The sequence below is a fragment of the Crotalus tigris genome, unplaced genomic scaffold, assembly GCF_016545835.1.
Source record: "Crotalus tigris isolate CLP2741 ecotype Arizona unplaced genomic scaffold, ASM1654583v1 scf7180000020177.261782, whole genome shotgun sequence".
NCBI classification, from domain to species: domain Eukaryota; kingdom Metazoa; phylum Chordata; class Lepidosauria; order Squamata; family Viperidae; genus Crotalus; species Crotalus tigris.
In genome coordinates, this window is record NW_024097893.1 from 99,254 (window position 1) to 112,134 (window position 12,881).

Sequence of the window (12,881 nt, forward strand, 5' to 3'; positions counted from 1 at the left end):
CCCCAGGATGGAAGAGGGGGGGGAAGATGAAAAGTGGTGTGTGTGTGTGGGGGGAAAGAGCCTTGAGCCCCCCCCGGCCTTGAAAGACCCCTTGGCCTGTTTGGGGGTGTGCTAGACCCCCCCCACAATCCCCACCTATCCTGGGAAACGTCTGAATTGCTGGGGGGGGACCGGCAGCAGAGCAAAGAGGGATACCCCCCCTTGCCCACTGGCCAAGATGGGGTCTCCCCCCCCCGGCGAGCTGCCCCCCCAAAAGTGGGAGTGGGCCCGCACGAGACGCAGACGCCCTCCATGGCGACTGGGGGGGGATGCAGGCAAAATCCTCTCTCCCCCCCCCAGTCACCCATCCTCCCCTGAGATCTTGTGGGGGGGAGATGTGGCTTTATACAGCAGCCCCCCCCAGATGGCAGGGAGGGGCAAGTGGGGAGAAGCCCCTCCCTGCCATTGGGGGGGGCTGCTGTATAAATCCACATTTCTGTATAAACCCTCCATCAGCCTCCTCCCACGGTGTGTGTGTGCATGTGTGTGTATGTGTGTGTGTGTTTGTGTGTTTGTTCCCCAAATACCCCGACTTGCACCAAGCACCAAGCCCCCCCCCAAAACTCAGGGCCTACAAGCGGGGTCCCCATCCATCCATCCATCCATCCATCCTGCATTGCCCCCCCCGTCCGGTTTCTGGCCCTCTCTTGCCCCCCCTTCTTTCTCTGGACTCGGGCACCCCGGAGCGGGACCCCCGTGGGATGGCAGTTCCGGGGTCCCCAGCCCCCCTCTTCCTCAGCCGGCGGGGCCAAGGGGGGAAGGAGGGGGCCCGGCGGCTGATGGGTGGAAGGAGGCCAGGTAGGACCCTTCAAGGCCTGGCAAAGCTCAAAAAGGGGAGCCCTTCCCTGCCCCCCCCCAGAATCCAGGGGTTCTCCAGAGTGGGACTTGCACAATCCACTGGGCGTCTCCCGAACTCAAACCCCCCCTGCGGCCGTCCTTCGCCGAGAGCGCCAAGCTATGGGGGCCACCCTGCCCGTCTCCTTTAGGACACCATCATGGCGAGAGGAGTTGAACGGGGCCGGCCAAGAGTTGCCGATTTGAGGGGAAGAAGCCGTGTCGGCACGGATCAACCCCCCCCCCATTACGAATGCCAGTCAGCATTTTTATCAAGGGCAGAGAAGGGGACTGGCGGGACGCCCGTCAGCCAGGAAGGGTGACCGACGCGGTCGACGGAGAAGAGTCCGAAAGATGGCCGAACCCATAGAATAGAACAATGAATAGAATAGAATAGAATACAGAATAGAATAGAATACAGAATAGAATATAGAACAGAATAGAACACAAAATAATATAGAACAGAACAAAAAAAAGAACAGAATAGAATATAGAATAGAAGAATGAATAGAACAGAATACAGAGTAGAATAGAATTAAGAATATAGAATTAAGAATAGAATAAAATACAGAATAGTATACAACAATGAATAGAAGAGAATACAGAATAGAACAAAAATTAATAGAACAAAATAGAATACAGAATACAGAAAATAGAATAGAAATTAATAGAACAAAATAGAATATAGAATATAGAATACAGATAATAGAACAGAATAGAAATTAATAGAACAATATAGAACATAGAATACAGAATATAGAAAATAGAATAAAATAGAAATTAATGGAACAATATAGAATATAGAATACAAAATACAGAAAATAGAATAGAATAGAAATTAATAGAACAATATAGAATATAGAACAAAATAGAATATAGAATATAGAATACAGAATACAGAAAATAGAATAGAATAGAATAGAAATTAATAGAACAATATAGAATATAGAATACAGAATACAGAAAATAGAATAGAATAGAAATTAATAGAATATAGAACAAAATAGAATATAGAATACAGAAAATAGAATAGAATAGAAATTAATAGAACAATATAGAATATAGAATACAGAAAATAGAATAGAATAGAATAGAAATTAATAGAACAATATAGAATATAGAATACAGAACAAAATAGAATATAGAATATAGAGTACAGAATACAGATAATAGAATAGAACAGAATAGAAATTAATAGAACAATATAGAATATAGAATACAGAAAATAATAGAATAGAATAGAACAGAACAGAACAGAATAAGGGCTGAAAGGGACCTTGGAGGTCATCTAATCCAACCCCCTCCCAAGCAGGAGACCGTACACCATTTCTGACCCTCTCCAAGTGGCCACGGCTGAGGAGACCCGGGTTCCGATTCAGCTCCACCACTGCTCAGAAGCAGATGGGAAAGGGGGTCACGGCACCCGAGACCGCCAAAGGCGACCCCCCCAAAGCGCTCGAAAAAAAAGCTCCTGCAGGCAGCCGGCTCCCTTCGGTCGACGGGAACCGGGGCCCCCAGACTCAACCCAAAGAGCTCCCCCGGTGTAGCCAGGACCCCCAAAGAGACCAAGGGGGAGCCCCCCCCAACCTTTCGGAGCCGAGAGAGACCAAAGGATCAAGTGTAGAGGCAGGAAAAACCGGGGTGCTGCCAAATGGATGCCCGTCCTACCGAAGATGGGGGGGGGAGGTCTGTTAGGATAGGGTGGGGGGGGGGATCTTCCAACTTGGCCCTTTGATGACTGGTGGACTTCAACTCCCAGAATCCCTCAGCCATCGGTCACCCAACCTGGATGAGCAGATCTTGGCTTGGCAGCCCACACCAAAGCCCCCCGGGGGGGGCGGGTTCTCGGGGAGCCCGAGAGAAACAGAAGCAGCCCCCCCCCGCGACAGCTAAGGCGCCCGTGGATATATGGGGGTGCTTAACGGGAGCACCCACAATTCCACCCGGACCACGCAGAGGCAGTGCGGGGGTCCAGGCTCATTAAGCAGGCCAGGGACGGCAGCGTGCCCCCCAAAAAAACTTGGGGGTATCGGGGACCGGTTCCGTGGGGAGACGTGTCTTTTTTTCCCCGTGGAAGCGGAAGGGGGCCTGCAGGTTTCGTGGGCTGCCCGCATCCAGCTTCTTTGCGTGGACCGGTGCTGGGCCTCAACCCAGAGGTTGGGGACCCCCGGAATGGCAGGATCAGGCCGCGTTTAGCCGGGAGGGAAAGACTGGAGGGGGGGGAGAGTCTCCAATGGGGGCCCAGCGCCCCTCCCTCTGTCTGCAGATGGTCCACAGCTAAGAGGGTGCCCCGTAATTGTGGGGGGGGGAGAGAGGACAAACGTCCCCGTCAGCTCCGGAGGACGGCACAAGGCCAAGCCAGCTCTTGGCTCCCCCCTGTCATCTCTCCCCTTGCCCCCCAAAAGAACTGGGGTTCTTGGCAATTCACAGACCCCCCCCCGGAGGAGCAGCTTCCCTTCTTGGGGGTGCCAAGGGGTGGGATCCCAACGCTCTCTCCCCTGGAACAGGGGTAGGCAAGCTTGGCTCTTTGATGCCGGCGGACTTCAACTCCCAGAATTCCTCAGCCAGCATGGGGGGAACTATGGCCCCCTTGAGGACTCCTGGACTTCAACTCCCAGAATTCCTCAGCCGGCATGGGGGGAACTATGCCCTCCTTGATGACCTCTGGACTTCAACTCCCAGAATTCCTCAGCCAGCATGAGGGAACTATGGCTCCCTTCATGACTGGTGGACTTCAACTCCCAGAATTCTTCAGCCAGCGCAGGGGGAACTATGGCCCCCTTGAGGACTTCAACTCCCAGAATTCCTGAGCCAGCGTGGGGGAACTATGGCCCCTTGGTGACCCCTGGACTTCAACTCCCAGAATTCCTCAGCCGGCATGGGGGGAACTATGGCCCCCTTCAGGGCTTCAACTCCCAGAATTCCTGAGCCAGCATGGGGGGAACTATGGCCCCCTTGAGGACTCCTGGACTTCAACTCCCAGAATTCCTCAGCCAGCATGGGGGGGGAACTATGGCCCCCTTGAGGACTTCAACTCCCAGAATTCCTCAGCCAGCATGGGAGGAACTATGACCCCTTGATGACCCCTGGACTTCAACTCCCAGAATTCCTCAGCCAGCATGGGGGGAACTATGGCCCCCTTGAGGACTCCTGGACTTCAACTGCCAGAATTCCTCAGCCGGCATGGGGGGAACTATGGCCCCCTTGAGGACTTCAACTCCCAGAATTCCTCAGCCGGCATGGGGGGAACTATGGCCCCCTTGAGGACTTCAACTCCCAGAATTCCTCAGCCGGCATGGGGGGAACTATGGCCCCTTGAGGACTCCTGGACTTCAACTCCCAGAATTCCTCAGCCAGCATGGGGGGGGGAACTATGGCCCCCTTGAGGACTTCAACTCCCAGAATTCCTCAGCCGGCATGGGGGGAACTATGGTCCCTCATGACTCGTGGACTTCAACTCCCAGAATTCCTGAGCCACAGCCGGGGGACAGCCGCAGGGGCGTCCCCTCCATCCTGACCCCGACCCCCAAAGTTTGAAAAACACCGGAAGTTTTGAAGAAGAAACTGGACAGCCCTTTGTCCGAAATGGCATATAGGGTTTCCTGCCTGAGCAGGGGGTTGGACTAGATGACCTCCAAGGACCCTTCTGACTTTATTATTATTAGGGTGCGGCAGCAGCCGTCTCGGTTGCTTGGAGACCGCCTGGCAAAATTAAGAACCCCCCCCCCGCCTGAAGTTACCATGCCATTTGCTCGTTCCTTAAGGGACTTTGGGGAGCAGCCGGGGACCCCCCCACACACAGGGGGAACCAGCACCGCGATGCTCTGATGCCCAGGATCTCTTGGGGCCAGACCCAAAGGGAATCCGGTTGGCTTGATCCGAGAAAGGAAATTTCCCCGAAGGAAAAGAGACACACACACACACACACACACACACACAAACACCCACTCACACAGCCCTGAGAGAGATGAAAGAGGCCGCCATGCAACTGCCCCAGGGTTGCATCAGCCAGGCAGCTGGATCAGGTGTGAATCTCCAGCCAAGCTGGCGGAGGAATTCTGGGAGCTGAAGTCCACACGGGCCCTTTCCATTCAGAACAGAATATAGAAGAATAGAAGGGAATGGAATAGAATAGAATAGAATAAAGAATAGAGTTAAGGATAGAATAGAATAGAACAAAGTACGGAATAGAACAGAATTAAGAATAGAATAAAGGATAGAATACAAAATAGAAAGAACAATGAATAGAACAGAATACAGAATAGAATAGACTAAAGAATAGAGTAGAATTAAGAATAGAATAAAATACAGAATAGAATAATGAATAGAATAGAATACAGAATAGAAATTAATAGAACAGAATAGAATAGAGAATAGAAATAGAACAGAACAGAATACAGAAAAGAATATTATAGAATAGAACAGTAGAATATAGAATAGAATACAGAATAGAATAGAACAATGAATAAAATAGAAATTAATAGAATAGAATATAGAATAAAATAGAAATAGAACAGAACAGAATATAGAACAGAATATTATAGAACAGAACAGTAGAATATAGAATAGAATACAGAACCATGAATAGAATAGAATATAGAATAGAATAGAATAGAATAGAATAGAATATAGAATATAGAATAGAATTAAGAATAGAGTTAAGGATAGAATAGAATAGAACAGAATTAAGAATAGAATAAAGGATAGAATGTAGAATAGAAAGAACAATGAATAGAACAGAATATAGAACAGAATAGAATAAACAATAGAGTAGAATTAAGAATAGAATAAAATACAGAATAGAAATTAAAAGAACACAATGGAATATAGAATAGAATAGAAATAAAACAGAACAGAACAGAATATAGAACAGAATATTAGAGAACAGTAGAATATAGTTGAATACAGAATAGAACAATGAATAGAATAGAAATTAATAGAGTAGAATATAGAATAAAATAGAAATAGAACAGAACAGAATATAGAACAGAATATTATAGAACAGAACAGTAGAATATGGAATAGAATATGGAACAATGAATAGAATAGAATATAGAATATAGAATAGAATAGAACACAGCAGAGCTGGAAGGGACCTTATAGGTCATCTAGTCCAACCCCCCACTCAAGCAGGAGACCCTATACCATCTCTGACCCTCTCCGAGTGGCCATTGCTCAGAACCAGATGGGAAAGGGGGTCACGGCACCCGAGACTGCCAAAGGGGACCCCCCCAAAGGGCTTGAAAAAAAGCTCCTGCAGGCAACCGGCTCCCTTTGGTCGACGGGAACCGGGGCCCCCAGACTTAACCCAACTTAACCCAAAGGGCTCCCCCGGTGTAGCCAGGACCCCCAAAGAGACCAAGGGGGAGCCCCCCCCAACCTTCCAGAGCTGAGAGAGACCAAAGGATCAAGTGTAGAGGCAGGAAAAACCGGGGTCCTGCCAAATGGATGCCCGTCCTACCGAAGATGGAGGGGGGAGGTCCGTTAGGATAGGGTAGGGGGTCTTCCAACTTGGCCCGTTGATGACTTGTGGACTTCAACTCCCAGAATTCCTCAGCTAGACATGTTGGCCGAGGAATTCTGGGAGTTGAAGTCCCCAAGTCACAAAAAGGCCCAGTCGGAAGACCCCCGTCTTGAAGCATCCCGGCTGAGGGATTCTGGGAGTTGAAGTCCATGAGTCACAAAAGGGCCCAGTCGGAAGACCCCCGTCTTAAAACATCCTGGCTGAGGGATTCTGGGAGTTGGTCCACCAGTCCCCAAAGGGCCCAGTCGGAAGGCCTGTCTTGAAGCATCCTGGCTGAGGGATTCTGGGAGTTGAAGTCCACCAGTTACCAAAGGGCCCAGTCGGAAGACCCCCATCTTAAAACATCCTGGCTGAGGGATTCTGGGAGTTGGTCCACCAGTCCCCAAAGGGCCCAGTCGGAAGGCCTGTCTTGAAGCAGCCTGGCTGAGGGATTCTGGGAGTTGAAGTCCACCAGTTACCAAAGGGCCCAGTCGGAAGACCCCCGTCTTAAAACATCCTGGCTGAGGGATTCTGGGAGTTGGTCCACCAGTCCCCAAAGGGCCCAGTCGGAAGGCCTGTCTTGAAGCAGCCTGGCTGAGGGATTCTGGGAGTTGAAGTCCACAAGCCAACAAAGGGCCCAGTTTGAAGACCCTGGTCTTAAAGCATCCTGGCTGAGGGATTCTGGGAGTTGAAGTCCACCAGTCATAAAAGGGCCAAGTGTGAAGACCTCGGTCTTAAAGCATCCCGGCTGAGGAATTCTGGGAATTGGTGTCCCCCAGTCACCAAGGGGCCCAGTTGGAAGACCCCTGGGATAGGGGAAAGGTCCTGGGGGGGAACCGAAGAGCCCCCCCCCAGGCCGGCTTCGGCAGAGACCAGCCCCACCACCCGAGTCCATTTCAAAGGGTGCCACCCAGCCGGCGGGTCCAAGAAGGATTTGGGGCAAAGATGTTCCACTGAAAGAGGCAGGGACCCCCCCCCAGTGCCCCCCCAAGCCATCTGGTGTGGTGGGTACACTTATGAACCTCAGCTGGGCCGGGCCAATATAATACTAATAATATTAATAATACTAATAATATTTGTAACACCATCAAACATCCACATCTGTCTTGGGAAGGACTCGATAGATAGACAAAAATGCCAAATCCAGTCTGAACATCTGGCTGACTGTGCGATGATGATGATTAATAATAATAATAATAATAATAATAATAATAATAATAATAATAATAATAATAATAATAATATCAAACGTCCATATCTGGCTATCCCAGGTCCTTGGGAAGGACTCAATAGGTAGACAAAAATGCCAAATCCAGTCTGAACATCTGGCTGACTGTGCGATGATTAATAATAATAATAATAATAATCCACATCTGCCTATCCCAGGGCCTGGGTAAGGACTCGATAGGTAGACAAAAATGCCAAATCCAGTCTGAACATCTGGCTGACTGTGCAATGATTAATAATAATAATAATAATCCACATCTGCCTATCCCAGGTCCTGGATAAGGACTCGATAGGTAGACAAAATGCCAAATCCAGTCTGAACATTTGACTGACTGTGCAATGATCCATAATAATAATAATAATAATAAAAAAAAAAAAAGTTGGAAGGGACCTTGGAGGTCATCTTGGTGGCCCCGCTTGATTATTTTTACGCTCCCTCGTATCGGGGGCACTGCACCGACCCGCTGGGATTCTCCGGAGGAGTGAGGCAACTGATAAACCTTGTCCCGAAATAAACCAGGATGTACCTCAGGTTTGCACTTAACCACAAGGACCAGCATGGAGGAAATCACAGGCCGATCACGCACCCCCCCCAATGATGCCGAGTGTGGGAATTGGAAGCGCAGTGCCCCCCGGCAGGCAGGGAGGGGGACCCCGGGCGCCCCATCCTCTCACCTGCCCCCCCACCTGCAATCACTATGGGGGGGTCGCTGAGTGAAGTGAGGGGGGGGCAGTGAAGAAGACCAACACATAGGAAGAAACCAGCGGGAACGCTGCCCGTCTGAAGGGCGTAACGGACACATCTGGGATTGGGGGGGGCGTTGGCAAGGACCCCTCAGCGCTGCTGGGACCACCAGGCCCTTCCCGGGCCTCTTCGGCACGGGACATCGAGGGGGGGGCTCCCCAAGTGCCCTCCGTGGGGTCAGGACACAGCCGCAGGGCCCCGAAGCCGGAGGAAGGGAGCCAAGGGCTGCCAAACTAAAGCCCCCCCCATGAGACGTGGATCAAGCCACCCAGAGATCCCGCCCCAGCGGGCCCCGGGTGGGAAGCAGGGAGCAGATACCCATAAGCCACGGCACCTTTCCTGTCCGCCTTTCTCCCGGGTCCCTGAACGGCACAGAGCGGATGCCGAGACGAGTTCAAAACAGAAACATGTCCCCCCTTCTTTTACGTGAGGGGAAAGTCCCTCCTGACCAAGAGCCCCCTCCCCCCCAACGGCACAGCACCATGGGTTTCTTTCATGCCCCCCCCCCACACACACTGGCAATCCGGCTCCGTATTGACCCGGGGTCACCCCCAGGCCTGGAGGACAAAGAAAACGGGTCGCCAGGCCAGGCCAGGCCATCGCCGGGCACCACCTTAGCTGTTCCTCCTCCCGGGGACCGTCCGGCTTGGCTTTGGGGGGCCCCGCTCCGAGGAGTGAGGCTGGCAAGATGCCCCCGGCCAGGCCAGGGAGAGGCGTGGAGCAGCAGCAGGAGCAGCCGGAGGAGCAGCAGCGCCTCCTCCCCGCCTGCGGATCCCCCTCTCTGCAGCACAGGCCGACAGGCCTCCTCCAGCCAGGAGAAGGAGCAGGAATGACAGAGGAGGGGAGAGAGAGAGAGAGAGAGAGAGAGAGAGAGAGAGAGAGAGAGAGAGAGAGAGGGAGAGAGAGAGAGAGAGAGAGAGAGAGGGAGAGATGGAAGGAAGAAGAGAGAGAAAGAAAGAGGGAGAGAGGGAGGGAGAGAGAATGAGAGAGAAAGAGGGAGGGAGAGAGAGAGAGAGAGATGGAAGGAGGAAGATAGAAAGAGGGAGAGAGAGAGAGAGGGAGGAAGAGAGAGAATGAGAGAGAAGGAGAAAGAGGGAGGGAGAGAGAGAGAGAGATGGAAGGAGGAAGAGAGAGAAAGAGGGAGAGGGAGAGGGAGGGAGGAAGAGAGAATGAGAAAGAGAGAGAGGGAGAAAGATATATGGAAGAAGAGAGAGACAGAAAGAGGGAGAGAGGGAGGGAGGAAAAGAGAGAATGAGAGAGAGGGAGAGAGGGAGGGAAGGAAGGAGAAAGAGAGAGATGGAAGGAGGAAGAGAGAGATATATATGGAAGGAGGAAGAGAGAGAAAGAAAGAGGGAGAGAGAGGGATGGAGGAAGAGAGAGAGAGAGGGAGGGAGAGAGAGAGATGGAAGAAGGAAGAGAGAGTAAGAGGGAGAGAGGGAGGGAGGAAGAGAGAGAGAATGAGAGATATATGGAAGGAGGAAGAGAGAGAAAGAAAGAGGGAGAGAGAGAGGGAGGAAGAGAGAATGAGAGAGAGAGAGATATGGAAGGAGGAAGAGAAAGAAAGAGGGAGACAGAGAGAGGGAGGGAGGAAAAGAGAGAGATATATGGAAGGAGGAAGAGAGAGAAAGAAAGAGGGAGAGAGAGGGAGGGAGGAAGAGAGAGAGAGAAAGGGAGGGAGGGAGGGGAGAGGAGTGAGCCCCCTCCCCCCTCTCTGGGAATTTGAGCTCCCCCCAACTCCGGCCTGGGGAGGGTGCTGAGGGCTTCCCAAAAGAGCAGGAATTGGGGGGAGGGTCTTGCCTACTGCCCCCCCATCCTCCTCCTCCTCCTCCTCCTCCTCCGGGTACCACAAGCCCAGAGCGAGTCCCCCCCCCCCGCTCCCATCCTTCCCTGCCGCTAGGCCCATGCGCCTGTGCCCATCGCCCGCCTCTCCGCTGGCTTTCCTTCCCCATTCCTCCCTCCCTCCCCCCCCCAGACAGGCGGAGCCCCCCCCAACCCCACCCCGGCTGGGGCCCGATCCCGGCCAGGCGGCGGAGGAGGGGGCGCCGCAGGAGAAGACCCCCCCACCCCGCTTGGGGCCCGATCCCGGGCAGGAGGCGGAGGGGGGGGGCGGAAGCAGACCCCCCCTGCTGGGGCCCGATCCGGGCCAGGCGGCGGAGGAGGAGGGGGCGCCGCAGGAGAAGACCCCCCCACCCCGCTTGGGGCCCGATCCCGGGCAGGAGGCGGAGGGGGGGGACGGAAGTAGACCCCCCCCGGCCGGGGCCCGATCCGGGCCCGGCGGCGGAGGAGGGGGCGCCGCAGGAGACCCCCCACCCCCCACCCACCCCCGCTCCGCGCTCAGCCGCAGCCAGCCTGCCGCTTTCCCCCGGGCGAGGCGGAGAAGGCCAGCGGGGGCCGGCGCCCGCCCCGGGCCGCCTTCCTCCCTCTCGGGGTCCGAAGCCGGGAGCCGCCAGGCCGGCCTTTCCGCGCCTTCCGGCCCGGGCGCGGGGGGCTCTCCAATGCGCCCCCGCCCAGCCGCGGAGACAAAGCAGCGGCCCCGACCTCTCCGCGTCCTTCCCGCGGCGCCCAGCCCTCCCCCGCCTGGAGGAGACCCCCGGCCGGGGAGGGGCCGGGCAGCCCCCAGGACCCTCCCAGCCGGGGTGGGGGTCTCTGGGGGGGAGCAGGGGGGGGTCAAAAAGGGGGGGTCCCCGTGCCTCTCCGCGCGCCTCTCCGTGCGCCCCCGTGCCTTTTGCGCAGCGGGGGCGTCGGGTGGGGACGGGGCTGTTTGGACGGGGGGGGGGTCCGGCTTTGTCCGTCGGGGGGTCTCCTCCTCCCCCTCCCCTTTCCCCCCTCCCCCTCCCCCCCACCAGAGGGGGGCGCCCCCCCCTCCCCTTACCCTCGATGGAGATGACGTGCTCGCGGATCTGGTTCTGCAGCGCCAGCTCGTCCACCCGCTCGATCAGGTCGTAGATGGCGTAGATGTTGGGGTGGACCGACTCGAAGCGGCCGATCTCGGCCCGGATGGCGGCCGAGTTGGAGAGGCCGAAGGGCGGCGGGCCGGAGGCGGCGGCGGCGGAGGAGGCGGACGACGACGAGCCCCCCGGCGCCGCCAGGCTGGCCCCCTCCCGGGACGAGGACGGTGGAGGAGGCTGGCCGGGACTCTGGCCCGGCCCGCCCGGGAAGTTCATGGCTGGCGCGGCGGGGAAGGAAGGAAGGAAAGAGGGAAGGAAGGAAGGAGCGGGAGAAGCGGCGAGGCCCGAAGCGGCTCAGCGGCGGGCGGGCGGCGGGCTCCCGGCGCTGCGTGGCCGGCTGCGATGGCGCTCGCCCCGCCCGCTGCCCGCCCCCTCCCCTCCCTTCCCTCCCCTTCCCTTCCCCGCCTCCCCCTGCCGGCCGCTCCGCCAGCCGCACCGCCACCGCCGCCTCCTCCGCCCGCGTCAGCACCGGAGGGAGGGAAGGAGAGAAGGAGAGCAAGAGTGGGAGGGAGAGGGAGGGAGAAAGAGAGAGAGGAGTGGGAGAAAGAGAGAGAGAGAAGGAGAGAGGGAGAGAGACAGAGAGAAGGAGGGAGAGGAAGGGAGAAAGGGAGAGACAGAGGAGAGAGAGAATGGGAGGGTGAGAGAGACACAAAGAGAGAGAGAAGGAGAGAGGGAGGGAGAAAGAGAGAGAGACAGAGGAAAGAGAGAAGGAAAGCGACAGTGAGTGGGAGGGAGAGAGGAGAGAGGGAGAGAGAGAAGGAAAGCGAGAGAGTGGGAGGGAGAAAGAAAGACAGGGAGGGGGAGGGGAGGAGGGAGGGAGAGAGGAAGGATGGAAAGAGGAAGAAGGAGACAGAGAAAAGGAGGGAGAGAGAGTGGAAGAGGGAGGGAGAAAGAAGGAGAGGGAGAGTGGGAGAAAGAGGGAGAGAGACAGAAGGAGAGAGAATGAGGGAGAGGGAGACAGTGGGAGGGAGGGAGACAGAAGGAGAGAGTGGGAGAGAAGGAGAGAGGAAGGGAGAAAGAGGGAGAGAGACAGGGGAGGGTGGGAGGGAGAGGGAAGGAGAAAGGGAGAGAGAAGAAGAGAATGGGACAGGGAGAGAGTGGGAGGAAGAGAGACAGAAGGAGAGGGAGAGACAGGAAGGCAAGGAGGGAGGGAGAGAGAGTGGGATGGAGAGGGAGAAGGAGGGAAGGAGTGAGGGAGAGAAGATAACAACAACAACAACAACAACAACAACAACAATAAAGTTGGAAGGGACTTTGGAGGTCATCTAGTTCAACCCCCTGCTCAGGCAGGAAACCTTACACCATTTCGGACAAATAGCTGTCCAGTCTCTTCTTAAAAACCTTCAGTGTTGGAGCATTCACCGCTTCTGGAGGTAGGTTGTTCCACTGGTTAATTGTTCTAACTATCAGGAAGTTTCTCCTTAGTTCCAGGTTGCTTCTCTCCTTCAGGAGAATAGCTTGACTGCCTCTTTTTGGGGCAGCCCCTGAGATACCGGAACGCTGCTATCCTGTCCCCCCTCGTCCTTCTCTTCATTAAACTAGACATACCCAATTCCAGCAACCGTTCCTTCTATGCTTCAGCCCC

General features: G+C 54.7%; 1 protein-coding gene across 1 annotated transcript in view; it reads right to left on the bottom strand.

The window, feature by feature from the left end:
- Window positions 1-11,649, bottom strand: part of AGAP3 (ArfGAP with GTPase domain, ankyrin repeat and PH domain 3) — a 55,793-nt gene extending 44,144 nt beyond the window's left edge. The window contains exon 1 of the mRNA XM_039365735.1: window positions 11,221-11,649. Within this exon, the coding sequence (XP_039221669.1) occupies window positions 11,221-11,512 (292 nt within the window). The 5' untranslated portion in view covers window positions 11,513-11,649. The remainder of the gene's footprint in view (window positions 1-11,220) is intronic.
- Between the last annotated feature and the right edge of the window lie 1,232 nt (window positions 11,650-12,881).